This window comes from Hyperolius riggenbachi, chromosome 2 (assembly GCF_040937935.1).
Source record: "Hyperolius riggenbachi isolate aHypRig1 chromosome 2, aHypRig1.pri, whole genome shotgun sequence".
Lineage (NCBI taxonomy): Eukaryota > Metazoa > Chordata > Amphibia > Anura > Hyperoliidae > Hyperolius > Hyperolius riggenbachi.
This window is the reverse complement of record NC_090647.1, coordinates 295,820,591-295,838,954: the sequence shown is the minus strand read 5'-3', so window position 1 is coordinate 295,838,954 and position 18,364 is coordinate 295,820,591. Positions and strand designations below refer to the sequence as shown.

General features: G+C 43.5%; 1 protein-coding gene across 6 annotated transcripts in view; it reads left to right on the top strand.

Moving 5' to 3' along the window:
• NIPAL3 (NIPA like domain containing 3) overlaps positions 1-18,364 on the top strand; it is a 95,285-nt gene that overhangs the window by 58,898 nt on the left and 18,023 nt on the right. For 5 of the 6 annotated variants that reach the window (XM_068268979.1, XM_068268978.1, XM_068268980.1 and 2 more), the window contains 3 exons: positions 1,023-1,168; positions 4,070-4,166; positions 17,861-17,996. In XM_068268979.1, coding sequence (XP_068125080.1) covers positions 1,023-1,168; positions 4,070-4,166; positions 17,861-17,996 — 379 coding nt within the window. The remainder of the gene's footprint in view (positions 1-1,022; positions 1,169-4,069; positions 4,167-17,860; positions 17,997-18,364) is intronic. The other variant, XM_068268982.1, reaches the window with a different exon arrangement.

Here is an 18,364-nt window from a genome sequence, read left to right as displayed (position 1 = left end):
TCAGATGTCGATGACGAAGGCGCAGAGCGCCGAAACGCGTAATGACGTCGTACGCGTGCTGAGGGACGAAGCCACGCCCACCACCAGTGAGACGGAGCCCAGACCATCGGGACCCGCGCTGCCGGCCACAGCGCGCTATCCTCCACTGATCCATAGCGGCTGGCTGCCCGCTGACACGCTCAATTGAATTTTGAACATTGTGAGTATAACTTGTAAGTGCAATAAATGTCCATCCTTTGATGTAATACACTATGGCGCGCTCCACTCTTTTCTAGTGAATAAAGAAAACCTTCACTGACACGTGCGGACCCGTTTCTTCTGTTCGTGACTTCTGGATTTGCTAACCAGGTCGTGCACTGTCGTGAAGTTTGGTGAGATGTAGCGGTGTTCACTCTATACAAAGAATCTTGAAAGACTTTGATTTTTCTTAGAATTTATACAAAACAGTTAAAATATTCAGATTACACTATTCAACAATTTTATAAAATTGTTTTTGAAGAAAGCTCGCTATAAATAGACTGACAAAAAATTACTAATTGGGTAAAAGTTTATACTTTTTTTTTTTTTTCTCTTTTTTTTTTGAGGCTGGCACTAGTCTCCAGTCTGCCTCTTCAGCACTTCACAAACACCTTCTCCCTTTATGTTAGGCTGCTGAAGAAGACAGAATGGAAACCATTGACTGTTCTACTACATTTAATACAATGTGATTAGTCCCTCTTTTTTATTACAATGTGATTGTTTGCTTCTTTAAATCAATCTTATCTTAATGCCATCAGCCTGTGTTTACTGTATCTGACATTGGCAGACACTTTTTGTCATTCTTTAAACGCTGAACCTGCCTGAAATCTTTTACATCCCTTGCATTGTTTTTCATTGACAAAATTTTGCTTAAGTGAGATCAGTAAATTTATCACAATTGTCATTTCCATGTCCTTTTCACTTGCAAATTCTGTAGTGCATGGCAACTAACCAAGCATGCTCTGATGTGTGTATGTATGTCTTCTCTTTCCATCCTCCCAAAGGACATTATATCTTGTCCTTTATAGGCTGTGGATTAACCATCATTGGCACATACTTGCTGGTAACCTTTGGGCCTAATAGCCATGAGAAGATGACTGCAGATAATATTGTGAAGCATTTGGTGAGCTGGCCATTTCTGCTGTACATGGTAAGTTGTGAATTTTGTCAGCAGTTTCTTTTTAAATAACACTCTGGATGTAATGGTGTGAATTGAGTATGGACTTCATGCAATTGCACCCAGACGAACATGAGTTGCCGTTAACTTTGTAGGCCTGTTAAAGAGTAACTGTTAGCCCCCAAATTGAAATTTAAATCTCTATTGCAATGTTTTATTTAGTATTTAAGAGAGCCAAAAAGCCAATGCAGAACTTAAAAATCAATCTAATTTTTTTACTATGTAACCTTTTCCACCAGCTCCGGACGCAAAGCCGCATATCAGATACTGCTTAGCATGCAGAGCATGCCTATGTCTGGCCGACACCCCTCTCCCCCCCCCAGGACCAGGAGCCAATATATTCTCCCCCCTAACAGCTGATCGCTCTGACACGGAGAGAGAGCGGGAGCACTTCCAGCGCCGCCACCGCAGAGCAGCCGCCTCCGTGCATCTCTCTCACATGTGAGAGAATCACATGTGACTCGGCGGCGGCTGCTCTGCGGTGGCGGCGCTGGAAGTGCTCCTGCTCTCTCTCCGTGTCAGAGCGGTCAGCTGTTTGGTGGGGAGAATATATTGGCTCCTGGTCCTGGGGAGGAGAGGGGGGTCGGCCAGACATAGGCATGCTCTGCATGCTAAGCAGTATCTGATATGCGGCTTTGTGTCCGGAGCTGGTGGAAAAGGTTACATAGTAAAAAAAATTAGATTGATTTTTAAGTTCTGCATTGGCTTTTTGGCTCTCTTAAATACTAAATAAAACATTGCAATAGAGATTTAAATTTCAATTTGGGGGCTAACAGTTACTCTTTAAGCTGGCACTGTGTTCTGAATCTGCACTGGTGTTTTTCCCCCTAATCTCAATCTTTTATTATGCTTATTGCTATATTTTTTATCAGAAACATTGGATAGAAGTAATAGTTCAATATATTAGAGCACCCCTGCTGCCAAACTTTGTACATTCAAGAAATGCCTCATTTCTTGCTCGAATGTACAAAAGAGAAGTTGACTTCATATAGAAAAGCAGAGCCTGCTTACCGAGTCTGGAGTTCTTCACTGCAGTGAAATGACATTATTCTGCTCACAGACACAGTGAAACTAATGAGCCCATCCAGGGACAAATGGATATGAGACCATGTAAATGTTTTCCAACATTTTGATTAATTGCTGCATAACCGTTTCAATTTCAAAGGTGGAAGTAGAACTTGCAGTGGTGCCCTGCATACCGATCAGGGAGTAAGGCTTCATTCTATGCATCCTTACCACTTCAGCAGCTAATCTGTGGTCACTTATGGAGCTCTGCTGGGACTGGGAGACCTCATAGTGCCTCATAGACCTCAAGTGAAAACCTAGCTATTGGTTTGACAACCAAGTTTGTCTTGCTTACCCACCTGACAGCTGAATGCTTTCTGCAATGGAGTAGGCTGTACCTTGACCAAGGGTGCAGAAATGGGCATAGCATAGGCAGGCAGACTCATGAAGGAGGCATGATAGAGGCTGGTTTTAGCGATCCTCTCTGGATTTTCAATACAATTTCCAGCACTCTGGAAAAGTCCTAAGATTGATGAACACTTGTTCAAGCCAAGTGGAGTGCCTTCTCGTTTGGTTATTAACACTACACGTTGGTTGGCTGTAACCAAGTGACGCATCTATATGGGTTTGTGCCCGAAACTGTCACCTTAGGGATTATTTTTCAATCCCTACAGGCGACAGCCTCACTTCAAATATTGTTACAGTTATGACTTTGCCATATGATGGATTTCATGATTGATTCACTGAAAAGAAACCTACCTGACAAACCTCTTTGAAACCACTAAGTTTAAATTGCAAGATCAAATTTCACCAGTAGGTGGTGCTTCAAATGAATTCTACAATAGGAACTTTGGATTTGGTCAAATCCATCCTTCCTTCTGCATGCAGCCTAAACAGGTAGGGGACTTTCTACAGCTTGTATGCACACATTCTAGCCACACATACTCTAAATACATTTGACTTAAATCTATGATCCTCAGTAGACTTAAACTTCCTGCAATTTATGCCATTAATGAACATTGCTCCCTTCCTGTTCTGGGTTGTTTTGTCTAGAAAGAAACAATAAATCACAGCAAGATTCATTCATCTGTTGTGCAACAGGTATGCGACACATACATTTAAAGCAAACCTGAACTGAAAATGAATAGTCAAAATCAACATACACACGCCATACTTTCCTCCCGTGTAGTCTACTCATCAAACTCTTTCTCCTCTCCTGCGTCCTGTTTGTCCACTGTGATCAATGGAATTCTCCGTCCTCCATTTTGAAAATGGTCATTATCCTATAACGGCTTCCTGGTCAGCCTACTGTTAAAACTGTAATATCACCCACTTGAGCCATAGGGAAACATGGACATTACCTGGCTCCTCAGTTGTCCTTTCAGTTATAACTGACAGCATCTGATATATTTCAGTTCTGACAAAATCTTGTCAGAACAGGACGGAATCCCTGTAAGAAGAAGATGGTGAGCTTCTGAAGGGAACTGATGGCGAGGTAAGTAATATTCATTTGCAGGTACATCATGTTTTTATTTTAAATAATTTTACTTGATTCAGGTTCCCTTTAAATTCCCTGTGAAAAGGTTGTCGCTATAGCATAACTAGAATTTGTGTTTTGCATATCATATATGCATGATGAGTCAGAAAAACGTTTTGTTTTTAAATATTTTAAAAAAAACTCTTAGAAGAACACTACTGCATTTTCCAAATCTTTGTCAGGATCTGGGATGCATCTCTTTACTGCATCTGGTATGCTTCATGGACTTAGAATCTATTTCCTATTAAAGAAAAACAACAACAACAAAAAACTAAAAGAAAAAAACTCACTCTATAGGTATAATAATGTTTCTTTTTTACATTTTTCTTTAGCTGGTGGAAATTCTTGCCTTTTGTTCCCTGCTGTATTACTACAAACAGAAGAATGCCAATTACATAGTTGTCATACTATTGTTGGTTGCATTATTGGGTATGTAAAATAAGTAAGCTGCTATTCAATTTTCTTTCCTCCACTTTACTGCTCCAACTCCTTTCAAGACATTAGTTCTGATCATTATACCCAAGGACTTCTCTCACTTCTCCTAAGGGTGTGGCCCTTTCTTGCTTCCTGTTATGACATTGCAACAAAGCATTGCTGAAACCTGTTGACACTCCCTGGAATATGCGTGCCTGGAAAATGCAGTTCTAATGGTCACTACTGCTACAAGTTTACAGTGGATAAAGTGTATTTAAAGTCAAAATATAATATGAACTGGCTGGCATTAGAAACTATAAATGCTGCACAGATATATTCATATATTTTTCAGTTCCTTTTTCCTATGGTAATTTTGTCAAGAGTAACTTTACAACTGTACTGAATATAATGTATTTAAATGATAGCTATTAATATAGATTTATAAAATATTTAGTCAATGTCTGCCCATTGTAAAATCTTACCTCCTTCTGATTTACATTCTTACATGTATCAGTGGTGCTGACATCTTTGCAGCTTATAAGTTGAATCGCTGTGGGATGTTTCTCCCCCCAACCCCCATCGGTGTAGTGAGCAGTAATGTCAGTTGATCTCCCAGTGTATTCTGGGGCAGAAGTCTGTGTGACATCAAGCCTAGGCTAAACATCTCTGGGAGGGCAGGGCTATATACCAATATACAGTTATAAAAAAAAAAAAAAAAAAACATTCTTGGTTTGACCACTGAACCAGGATAATTCATGTAATGTACAGCGCTGCGTAATATGTTGGCGCTATATGAATCCAATAAATAATAATAATATTTTTTATTTTTTTTTATGTTCTGCTATGAATTGTTACATGTGCTCTTTAATTGTACCCAGGCAGATTGTTCTGCCCTAGCTAGAGATTATGAAAGATGTGAAGTCCATGCAAAGGTGAGAGGGAAGGGGACAGTTTGTACTGAAATGTATTAGCCAGACGAGGTTGAAGAACAGAATGGAGAGGAACTGTACCTCTGAATTATATAGACAACCATATGTTAAAACTTCTTTAAATCCATTTTGTATACTAGACAAATAGACAAGACAAGCAACATTTTTATTGCGCTTTTCTCCTGGCGGACTCAAAGTGCCAGAGCTGCAGCCACTAGGACGCGCTCTATAGGCGATAGCAGTGTTAGGGAGACTTGCCCAAGGTCTCCTTATTGAATAGGTGCTGGCTTACTGAATAGGAAGAGCCAAGCTTTGAATCCAGCTCTCCTGTGTCAGAGCCCTTAATCAGTGCACTATCCAGCCACTAGTACACTATCTGGCCACTTAACCACTTGCCGACCGCCCACTACCTATGGGTGTCGGCAAAGTGGCACCCCCAGGGCCGTGTAACGCCGATCGGCAGCGAAACCTGGGGGACTGAGTAGCCGGGGATCGCGCGCATACATGCACGTGCATCCGCCAGCATTAGGCTCTGCCCAACCGCAACGTCAACTGGCCGGCCAATTAGCAGCACCGGCGGGTTGTTAACCCCCGATCTGCCCGATACAAAGTGTATAATACACTTTGTTAAGCTAGCAAAGTGTATTATACAGGCTGCCTCCTGCCCTGGTGGTCCCAGTGATCGAGGGACCACCAGGGCAGGAGGCAGCCCTTCTAGTAAACACAAAACACACTGATCCTGCCCCCCCCCCCCCCCCCCGATCACCCCCTCAGACCACTGTTTGCACCCAATCACCCCCCTAATCGCCCATCAATCACTCCCTGTCACTATCTGTCAACGCTATATTTTAGATTAGGTCCTATACTGCCCCCCTGGGGGCTCCTGATCACCCCCCCCCCCCCCCCCCGCACTCCTCAGATCCTCTCCAGACCCCCCCCCCCCCCTGTGTACTGTATACATCTATTCTCCCCTGTAATCACCCACTGATCACCTGTCAATCGCCCATCACTCACTCCCCGCCACCACCTGTCACTACCACCCATCAGATCAGACCCTAACCTGCCCCTTGCGGGCACCTGATCACCCGCCCACACCCTCAGATCGCCCACAGACCCGCCCTCAGATCACCTACCAAGTGCATTGTGTACATCTAAGGTTATAGAAACCCGAGAGCCCAATATAGTGTAGTATGTTCAGCATATAATTAGTGAGAAGAGTATACTCACAAACATGGGTTACCACAAAGGCAACCACTGTATAGGCAGGTGAGGAGATTAGACCTGCCCTCACTCAGGAACAAGAAGTCGCTCTCTGTAGATCAGAAAAGTGGTAGATCACCCCTCCACCAGGGGTGGACACGGTACAGCAAACGGGGAACAGAGGTGCCAGCAGGGTAAAAGTGGATAAAACCTTTAAAATTTGCTTGGAGGAAGCGGTGGACTTACCTCCATAAAGCAGACACGAAAGACTGTCTGTATAATGGTAATCACATTTATTATATAGTACCCTAAAAGTGCAACGCGTTTCGCAGGCTATGCTCACTTCATCAGACAATAAACGTGGAGACAAACAGAATTTTAGCAGTAGCAGTAGTAGCGCCTCAGTTTTGCAGTACTATATAATAAATGTGATTACTATTATACAGACAGTCTTTCGTGTCTGCTTTATTGAGGTAATTCCACCGCTTCCTCCAAGCAAATTTTAAAGGTTTTATCCGCTTACAATTTAGCACCCCCAAAATGCCAGGACAGTAAACACACCCCACAAATGACCCAATTTTGAAAAGTAGACACCCCAAAGTATTCAGAGAGGGGCATGGTGAGTCCGTGGCAGATTTCATTTTTTGGGGTTGGGGTCACAAGTTAGCAGAAATGGAAACTTTTTATTTTTTTAAATATTTTATTTTTTTGTCACAAAGTAAATCTTCTATGAACTCACCATGCCTCTTAGTGAATACTTTGGGATGTCTTCTTTCCAAAATGGGGTCATTTGGTATTTATACTATCCTGGAATTCTAGCACCTCATGAAAAATGACAGGTGCTCAGAAAAGTCAGAGATGCTTCAAACTGGGAAAATTCACTTTTGGCACCATAGTTTGTAAACGCTATAACTTTTACCCAAACCAATAAATATACACTTATTGGATTTTTTTTTTTATCAAAGACATGTAGCACAATAAATTTAGACAAAAATGTATGTAGAAATTTTACTTTATTTGAAAAATGTCAGCACAAAGTTAAAAAAAAATCAATTTACTTCCGGTTCCGGCGCCTGGATGGAAGGAGGCTGAGGGCAGAGCTCCGCTAGCCGAGACTCCTTCCAGCGATCCGCAGCACATCTAAGGCGCTCCCCGCCTGCCAACACTTACCGCTGGAGTCAGATAGACCCCCCGGACGCCATCTACCCGCCTCATGGACTGGTATTTAACGCGGTCCACAGCAAATCACCCGGCGCGGAGGAGGCAGCACCCAATATGGCCGCCGCACCTTCTTCCTCACAGCCATCGCAGCCACAGTCGAAAGCGCACGAACCCGACCCTCCCCCCTCACCAGCAAGAGATCTCTCTCAGGACACCTACGCTTTGTATCCAGGTGAGGGAGGGAGAGGGGGCATAGATTATCAGATCTTAGCTGCGGCGGTAGTGGAGAAACTTGCTCCTGAGCTACAGTCAGTGATACAATCAGCCATAGATCACTCGCTCAAGGAGATAAACTTTAAGGTGCAGGCCCATGACCAGTGTTTAGACCACGCGGAGGAACGCATTCAAAAGATAGAGGACGACAGGGCTCAGGAAGAAAAAGAAGATGAGAAGCTGAGCGCTGAGCATAAATTGATGCAAGAGAAGCTACAAGATTTGGAAAACAGATCACGGCGCAATAATTTAAGGGTGGTGGGACTCCCTGAAGCTATGACAGCCCAAGCACTGCGAGACTTCTGTGCATCCACACTTCCTAAGATGCTGGGCTTCAAGAGAGGCTGCAAAGTAGAACGGGCCCACAGAGTGGGACCCCCACGCCACCCTTCTGATAAACGCCCTCCACGTCTGGTCCTGGCTAGATATCTGGATTTCGCAGAGAAAAACGTGTTACTGCGGGCATACAGAGATCTAGATCACCCGCTGGAGCACCAAAATACGCAGATCTGAATCTTCGATTACTGAGCTGAGGTATCTAAGAAACGCCAGGCTTTTAATCCAGCTTGTGCATTATGCATTGAGAAGAAATGGAAATTTGCGCTACAGTATCCTGCTATAATGAGAATTACAGATGACGCAGATTAAACGCATGTATTTCACTCAGTAGCTGATGCTCTAACCTTTTTAAGAAGAAACAATTCTGATCCAGATTGAAAAAATCAAGCTCTCCGGTCTGCATTGTTTATTATCGACTGGCAGGGGGCACTGCCATACTGAAGATAGCTCATCTCCCTGTGTTAACAGTTGAAGTCTGATATATCTTGTCTTTCACAGTTTTGAGTTCACGGTTTCCACAGGGTTTTTTTTTTATTTTATTTTTTTTTTTTTGATGGGAGAAGGAGCTTCTCACTACTATCCACAGCTAAACAGCTAAAGATGTGACGCTGGTCGGAGCATCGAATTGGAGCTACTCTGAGGAGGACGTCCAGGGAAGAAGTGGAGTCAAGTAGCTATGCTTTTGTTTATCTTTGTTTTGTTTTAGCTTTTAGTTTTTTTTTCCCCCCAACTGACTCGGTCGTTAACTTCCATGGAGTTTTTTAGGAGCAGACCAGCTCCACTGCCAAACTTCAAGTCATTTGGGGAGGGGGATAGGGGTGGGGGGGGGGGGTAAAGGGTGGGTTATGGGAGGGTTCTGTCATCTCGGGAGTGGGAGCAAGTTTATATGGTAAATGTGAAATGTAATCAACCAGCTGACTTGATCCGTGACACATTACACCCATGTCACTCAAGATAACATCTTGGAATGTTAAAGGGCTAAGATCCCCGGGAAAGCGCTCAATAGTGCTTCGCCATTTAAAAAAGATTAAATCAGATATAGCTATGCTCCAAGAGTGTCATTTATCACAAGACCAATTCAAATATATGTCCAAATGTTAGGTGGGACAAGTTTTTGGCTCTCCAGCTCAGGGGCGCAAAGCCGGGGTGTTAATTCTACTCCGTAAGTCCTTACAGGGGCAGATTATGGATCATAAGTGTGATGGGGAGGGACGGTGGCTATGGATCAGGTTACGCTTGGCGGGAGAGGAACTTATATTGTTTAATGTATATGCTCCCAATGAGGAAGATAAACTGTTCTATGATACGATCAGAAATGAGATGTTACTGCTGGGGGACACCAAGATAGTACAGGGGGGAGACTTTAATGCCATTATGAATACACTGGAAGATAGATCTAAAAGAACACCTGCCAGTAAGTCCACTACTACCAAGTCTCAGACACTAACCGAATATATATCATCCTCAATGTTATGTGATAGTTGGAGGGCTTTGCACCCAGATAATGAGGAATATACCTTCTATTCCATACCCCATGATGTGTGGTCTCGGCTGGACTACTTCTTTGTTACCCCCTCATTGATGCCCCAAGTAACTCAGACGGAGATTCTGGACCTGGTGATATCAGATCACGCTCCCATACAAATGACATTCTCTACCATAATCCCTAAAACACAGATATCATATGGCCGTTTCCCTCCCACTTATATGAAGACGAAGGCATTGCTCAACTGCTTTTACAATGGTGGTGGGAGTATAAGGATGACAATTCCTCGCACATATGGGACATATATTTTTATTTTGGGAGGCAGCCAAACCGACACTCAGGGGCAGAATCATAAGCTATATAGCAGGGAAGAGGAAGAAGTCACATGAAGCTTATATGTTATCTATTGAGGAGCTTCGTTCGGCCCACAAAATCTTTCTGAATAACCCCACCCCTGAATCACGTCTAACATGGATGACAGCAAAACAAAAATCAGACGCAGATTGCAAAATTAGAGAGAGATACCTAAAATCGTATAGGGATTTATACTTTTATAAATATGGAAATAAAATGGGGAGCCTCCTCTCGAGAATGTCGAAACCCCCACAATTGTGCACTGTGATCACCAGCCTCAGATCTCCGTCAGGCCAGATCCTAAACGACCCCAAATCTATAAATACCCTCTTTGGTAAATTTTACAAAAATCTATATGAACAGCCCGACACTCAAACTTCAAGACCTTCAACCCCACACTGGCTTGATTATATCTCCCTCCCGTCCTTATTGGACGAGGAACTGCTGGCCCTAAATGCACCAATAACCCCAGAAGAAGTGTGCGCTACAATTAAAGCTCTGTCAAATAGAAAGGCCCCAGGACCAGACGGGTTCACCCCCGAATTTTATAAGATCTTGAAACAGGAACTAGCCCCATACCTCGTTTCTTTGTTTAATAAAATCCTCAAGGGAGGGCAATATCCTTCATCAGCGAACATGGCTTACATTAAATTTATTCCAAAACATGGTTAAGATCCTTTAGAGCCAGGCTCGTATCGCCCTATATCCTTAATAAATCAGGATCTCAAGATCCTTTCAAAAATAATGGCTAACAGATTAGCAGATTTGCTCCCTAAACTTGTGAGTCCTAATCAGGTGGGTTTTATTCAACACCGATCCGCTATAGCTAACATTCGCAAAGTATTGATAGCTCAAGATCATGTCAGAGCTTATCCCAAATCGGGTAAAGCGCACGCTCTGCTGTTAATTGATGCCGAAAAGGCCTTCGATAATGTTAGCTGGAGCTGGTTGGAGAAAATATTGGACAAAATGAATATCCAAGGGGGAATCAGAAAATTGGGGCTATGCATATCAATCCTAAAGCTAGAGTTTATACCCCGGGCTTCCTATCAGAAGAATTCATATTACAAAAGGGCACTAGACAAGGGTGCCCTCTGTCTCCCCTATTATTTAACCTGGCACTGGAACCTCTGACCCAGATGTTGGATAGAGGGATAGATGGGATAAAAATTGGTGAGGAGATGATCTCTCAAGCCATGTTCGCTGATGACATCTTACTATTTTTATACGACCCAGAAACCCAGCTCGACAAAATATTTGAAATTATTTGCGAGGTAGGTTCTCTTAGTGGGTTCAAGGTAAATGTATCTAAATCTGAACTACTGTATCTATCTCCCTGTGCTCCCAGATATACTTTGATGCACCTTCCAGTCAAGGTCAGCTCGGTGGTTACATACCTAGGTATAAAAATACACAAAGACCCAAATATGCTGTACTCTCTAAATTACGACCCATTAATCAAAGACTTAATACGCCAACTAGCTAGCTGGGAAAATTTGCCAATTAATCTCTCGGGGAGGGCGGCACTAATCAAGTCAGTCTCCTTTGGTAGGTTGCTCTACCCCTTACAAACTATACCCTTAATGTTGAGACACAAGGATATCCAAGATTTGAATAGAGCCTTCACTAGGTTTTTGTGGAGGGGCAAAAAATCGAGGATAGCTCTCTCCAAGCTGACACTCCCTAGAATGTGGGGGGGTCTGGCGATACCAGACATTCGCCCGTTACAACCTGGCCTGCCTGACCAGACATGTGATAGACTGGATAAATAAAACTAGCTATTATTCAAATTTATTCCCTCGAGGCATCTTTTTCCGATCCATGGTCGCTGACTGGCTTATTACACACCCCTCAAAAATACATGCCCCCCAAACTCAAAAATAGCAGAGTTATTAAAGATACGGTGATGGCCTGGAGAGCTCTCAGGAAAATATACACAACACCTCAGCAAATCTCGAAATACATGCCACTATGGGGTCTGCCAGGTTTTCAAGCCAGCCTTGCTCATGGGGGATTTTTGTCCTGGTTAGATAAGGGGGTTGAGAACCTTGGGCAGCTGTGTGATTTGCGCAGGGGGAGACTTTTATCACTTTTGGAGATTAGAGCAAAATTTGGAATGCCAAGGAGTCATTTCTTATATTATGGCCAACTACAGTCGTATGTGCATAGCAAAATCAAGGATATACAATCCATAGCCACTTTGGATTCTTTCGATAGGTTTCTTTCCCCCCATCGACCACATCAGTCACTATCTGAAATGCACGCTAAATTACAGGAAATAGATCTGGAGACTAAAGCTCAGTACAATTTTTCTAAATGGAAGAAAGATCTCCGTTGAGAACATAGAAGGGAAAATTCTTGAGGGGTACAGGGTAGTACATAAATTGGTTCCAGGGGAAAATTGGAGGGAATCACAGCTCAAATTAATACACAGGGCAAAATATGCCTTCAATATAAAATACCGGTCACCTCCTGCGCACTATTCACCAAGATGCCCCAAGTGTTCCTTACAAGATGCTGATTTGTTCCATTGTTTGTGGTCTTGTCCATCAATAGTAGTATTCTGGGACAATGTTTTTTTATATATCAAACGTGTGTGTAATCTTCAACTTAACCCATGCCCGCTTATGCTCTTGTTCAAATACGTTGAAATGACTGGGTCTGACCCTGCTGCAGCAGCTACACCGGTTGTGAGCAAAATGGCACATCTGATTGTGGTGGCTGCGCGCAAAGTCATTTTTAATAGATGGATTTATCCAAATGTCCCCACTGTCTGGGATGTGCAGGAAGAACTTCAACATCTCTTTAACCAAGACAAGTTGGACTATACACAAATATAAGAAAACAGCGGGGGGTTTTAAAAAGTGGAAAAGCTTTATTTTTGCATCTTTTACGGACCCGGAGATCAAAACCTTAACTATTTGACATTCCTGGACGTGAAACTCACGTCCAGGAAGCCATGTGCGCTCCTGCGCGTCCACGCGGCTGATCGCGCGCGTGCACGCGCGCTCCCGGCCGGCGGTTTGTTAGCCAGTGAATCAGTGAATCGGGCAACGGTGCCCGATCACTGATTCCTCTCCCCCGCAGAAAAAGCGACAGCTTCTCTCGGAAGCTACGCTTTTTCTGCTTCCTATGTCGCTCTAAGCGTACGTGGTACGCTTAGAGTGACGTCACTGTAAACAACTCATGGCTGCCATCTTGTGGCCAAAAAGTAAACTACATCTTAAGGTTAAATAAAAATAAAAATACACATATATTTACAAAAAAAATACAATTTCAATCCCACCCTCCCAAAAATACCCACATAAAATGTTTAATTAAAAAAAAAAAAAAACATTACAATTAAAAAAAAAAAAAAAACACAAATATTTACCTAAGGGTCTAAACTTTTTAAATATCTATGTCAGATTGAAATATTTCTTTTTTTTTTTTTATTATAAGCTTGTAAATAGTGATGAATGCAAAACGGAAAAAATGCACTTTTATTTCCAAATAAAATATTGTCGCCATACATTGTGATAGGGACATAATTTAAATGGTGTAATAAACGGGACAAATGGGCATATACAATACGTGGGTTTTAATTATGGAGGCATGTATTATTTTAAAACTATAATTGCCGAAAAGTGAGAAATAATGATTTGTTTCCGTTTTCTTCTTATTCTTCCTTTTAAAATGCATTTACAGTAAAGTGGCTCTTAGTAAAATGTACCCCCCAAAGAAAGCCTAATTGGTGGCGGAAAAAACAAGATATAGATCAGTTCATTGTGATAAGTAGTAATAAAGTTATAGGCTAATGAATGGGAGGTGAACATTGTTCGGATGCATGAAGCGAAAAACGACTGAATGCGAACTGGTTAATGGAACATTTCAAACACACAAAATGGTATCTCACAGAACATCTGCAGGGGTCTTTGGGTAGATTGGACATAACATAGAAGACCGTGTATTTGACGAAAAGCTCTCTGAGATGACAGAAGGGGAGGGAAGGGGGGGTTAAAATATAAGGGGGGGAGGATATACAGGAAACTAAAAACTTGTCATTGGAATTCAGCTTGGGAACAAGCTGAATTCCAATGCTCTGTTAATGCTCTGTTAATTGCTCTGTTTGTCCCAAGCAATGTGATTTTCTGTATATCCATCTGTTGGGAGAAAAATAAAAAATATGTTTAAAAAAAAAAAAATCTCTTTTTTAACAAAATTCATGAATTTTTTTGATGAATATAATAAAAACTAAAAATCACAGCAGCAATCAAATAGCACCAAAAGAAAGCTGTATTAGTGACAAGAAAAGGAGGTAAAATTCACTTAGATGGTAGGTTGTATGACCAAGCAATAAATCGTTAAAAGCTGCAGTGGTCTGAATGGAAAAAAAGTGTCTGGTCCTTAAGGGGTTTTAAGACTGCAGTCCTTAAAGGATACCACAACCGAAGGGTTGTGGTAAAATTGATTGCATCACTGGGTTGGTAGTAAGCAGCACATACCTCCTGTCCCTCCAGTCCCCCTCCGTCTTGTGCCGTTCTCACGCTATCCCTCCCGGTGTTGTGCGACTTGCTTGAACTTTGCCCCGGACATACTGCGCCCTGTGCGCACAGTATGTCCTTCCCCCTTCACTTCTGGCCGGCGCATAATGCGAGGCTCAGAAGCACGCTGTCCCCTCTGTGCTGCGTGTGCGCTCCATTACACCGAGCGTCATGTGACGCTTAAAGGGAAGGTTCAGGGACAAAAAAAAAATTAAAAATCCATATCCACTTACCTGGGGTTTCCTCCAGCCCGTGGCAGGCAGGACGTGCCCTCGGCGCCGCTCCGCAGGCTTCCGGTGGCCGACCCGACCTGGCCAGGCCGGCGGCCAGGTCTCTTCTGTGCTCCATTATGCGTTTCACGCCGGCGCGCTGACGTCATCGGACGTCCTGCGGGCTGTACTGCGCTGGCTCAGAACTACTGAGCTTGCGCAGTACAGCCCGGAGGACGTCCGATGACGTCAGCGCACCGGCGTGAAACGCATAATGGAGCACAGAAGAGGCCTGGCCAGGTCGGGTCGGCCACCGGAGACCACCGGGAGCCTGCTGAGCGGCGCCGAGGGCACCTCCTGCCTGCCACGGGCTGGAGGAAGCCCCAGGTAAGAGGATATGGATTTTTAACTTTTTTTTTTTTTTATTGTCCCTGAACCTTCCCTTTAAGTGGTTAAACTCAGACAAGCTTATCCCCATGTTGGATCATGGTACAGCTCCAAATGCTCCATTCTTATATCAGTAGAATGCCAAAAGCTGGACCTTCTACAACGCCCAAACATCAGATGCTGAGATTACATAGCAGTTAGTGTAATGCCAACTTTGTTCATTTCAGCACCAGCTTCTATTTATCTCAAATAGGTGAGAATTTAAGAGGGGCTTACAGTAGTTGTATAATTTTGGGGGGTTTAGTTGCTGGATGGGAACGTTATGAGGAATAGAGGGGAAATAATAGGCAGCACAGTGGTGTAGTGGATAGCACTCTTGTATGTTCTCCTTGTGTCTGCGTGGGCTTCCTTTGGGCACTCTGGTTTCTTCCCAAAAACATACAGACCACGTAATCACCTTAATTTGGCTTTAGACTACAATGGACATATTACTATGGTAGGGAGTAGATTGTGAGCCCCTCTGAGGGACAGTTAGTTGCAGGACTGTATACTCTGTAAAGCACTGGGTAAGGTGGTAGCACAATATAAATGGTAAATAATAATAATGTTCTTGCACTGGAGTAACAGGTTTCTGCTAGGTTACAAGCATTTTACATTGGGAGGAAATAGTATTAAATATTGGGAAGGTTAACCATTTCTAATCCTAAAAATTATTTTAGTTTTTTTTATTTTAATCATGCAAAAATGCAAATACATACCGTATATACTCGCATATAAGCCAATCCCCAACTTTTACCTGAAAAACCAGGGAAAAATGATTGACCTCCATATAAGCCGGGGGTAGGAAATGCTGGATTGGTGCAGGCCGTGTGATCCCCCCAGTGTGTCCCAGTATAGCTAGTATAGTGCCCCAGTATTGGTAGGTAGTGCCCCAGTAGAGCTAGTATAGTGCACAGTATAGCTAGTATAGTGCCCCAGTATAGCCAGTATAATGCACAGTATAGCTATTAAAGTGCCCAGTATAGCCAGTATAGTGCCCAGTATAGCTAGTATAGTGCCCAGTATAGCTAGTATAGGGCCCAGTATAGCTAGTATAGGGCCCAGTATAGCTAGTATAGGGCCCAGTATAGCTAGTATAGGGCCCAGTATAGCTAGTATAGGGCCCAGTATAGCTAGTATAGGGCCCAGTATAGCCGGTATAGTGCCCAGTATAGCCGGTATAGTGCCCAGTATAGTGCCTAGTATAGCTAGTAAAGTGCCCAGTATAGCGCCCCACCTCCTCCGCCGCCCCCCCCCCCCCCCTTCCCCCGCGCGCTATTACCTGTTCAGCCAGCGGCCACTTCCTCTAATCCGGGTTCCCCTTTCCATCATGTGTATAAGTGTATCACAGCAGCATGCCCGGCGCTGCTGCTGTGACGAGGCAGGAAAGAGCGCGGCTTCCTGTAGCGGCGATGTGTATCGCCGTTACCAGGGGAACCGCTCTTTCCTGCCTCGTCTCAGCAGCAGCGCCGGGCATGATGGAGAGGGGAACCCGGATTAGAGGAAGCGGCCGCTGGCTGAACAGGTAATAGCAGCGGCGGCCGCGGGCGGAGGGGGGGCCGCGGGGGGGGGGGGGGGGGCCGCGGACCACCACCCACCAACCAAGACTAGCATACAAGCGGACCCCCCCCCCGTATTGCCGTTACCAGGGGAACCGCTCTTTCCTGCCTCGTCTCAGCAGCAGCGCCGGGCATGATGGAGAGGGGAACCCGGATTAGAGGAAGCGGCCCCTGGCTGAACAGGTAATAGCAGCGGCGGCCGCGGGCGGAGGGGGGGGCGCGGACCACCACCCACCAACCAAGACTAGCATACAAGCTGACACCCCCCCCCCCCCCCCAACTTTTGGCACCCTTTTTGGGGGTCAAAAATTTGGCTTGTATGCGAGTATATATGGTAATCCTCTTCAGAGGCAATATTCTGTTGCGCTACAAAAGTTTACATAGCCTGGCAGAATGTATGAATTATTTCTCAGAGAATATAAATGATAATACAAAAACTTCTTTCATGCATGGTTAGTGGCTGGCTGAAGCCATTTATTGTCAGACTGCTGCAGTTACTCCTTTGAAATCATTATCACTTCTGTGATTATGATTTAAAATCAAAACAACCGCAAGTATTGCCCCCTTTAACATCAATGACAGCTTGCAGTCTTTTTTGGTAGTTGTGGATGAGGTTTTTGGCCACTCCAGAACCTTCACTTTATGTTACAGTGACAGGTTAACTTGGACTTTTTTGTGGATCATAGTCATTTTAGAATGTCCAAGCAAGTACATTCCATGCTGTGTGTGTGTGTGTGTGTGTGTGTGTGTGTGTGTGTGTGTGTGTGTGTGTGTGTGTGTGTGTGTGTGTGTGTGTGTGTGTGTGTGTGTGTGTGTGTGTGTGTGTGTGTGTGTGTGTGTGTGTGTGTGTGTGTGTGATCACAGTAGTGATTATTATTTAAAGAGTGAACCCAGTTCTTTGACAAGAAATGGCTTCAGCCAACCACTAACCATGAGTGATAGGAAAGTTTTGTGTTATTCATATTCTCTGAAAAATGGTTAAACATTCATAAATTCTGCCAGGGTCTTTTCTTGTAGATAAGACCATAGATCAAATCAAATGTAGACCTTATAGGAAACTTTGATGTATAGCAACGGTATTTTCTAGATTTCCTCTATGATGTTGATCTTTGGTAATTCCTGTGCACGATATGTTTTAATATGGCATCATTAACCACTTACTTTTGCTGTATCTTTGCCACATGTTAAGAATTTGACTTACCTGAGCAAATATTTTATATTAAGAAATGTCTTGCTTGCTGTCATTATAGGCACTATAACCATGATCTCGGTGAAGGCACTAGCTGGCATGATCATGGTCTCAATACAAGAAACCATGCAGCTGGGATACCCAATTTTATATATCATGTTGGTGTGCATGGTTGCTACATCTGTGGCTCAAGCATCGTAAGTACACAAAGAAGTTCTAGAACCTCTTTTTCTTAAAGGGACTCCGAGCAGTGCAGAAACTATGGAAAGATGCATATCATTTTAAAGCTCTCTTTCTCCTCTTTCCAATGATATATAAACCACCACCCTACGCCTTTTAATTTTCGCTATTTTCGCGATCGAAATTGCCGCAACTTCGATCGCGAAAATAGAGAAAACTAAAAGGCGTAGGACGACGATTTAGGTGATTAATATAATAAAGAAAGAGGAGAAAGAGCTTTAAAATGATATCCATCTTTCCATAGTTACATTGTATTACACAGGGTGACTTTTTCTGCTGGATGGAGCTGCTGACTTTGAGAAAAAATCGCCCTGTGTAATACAAT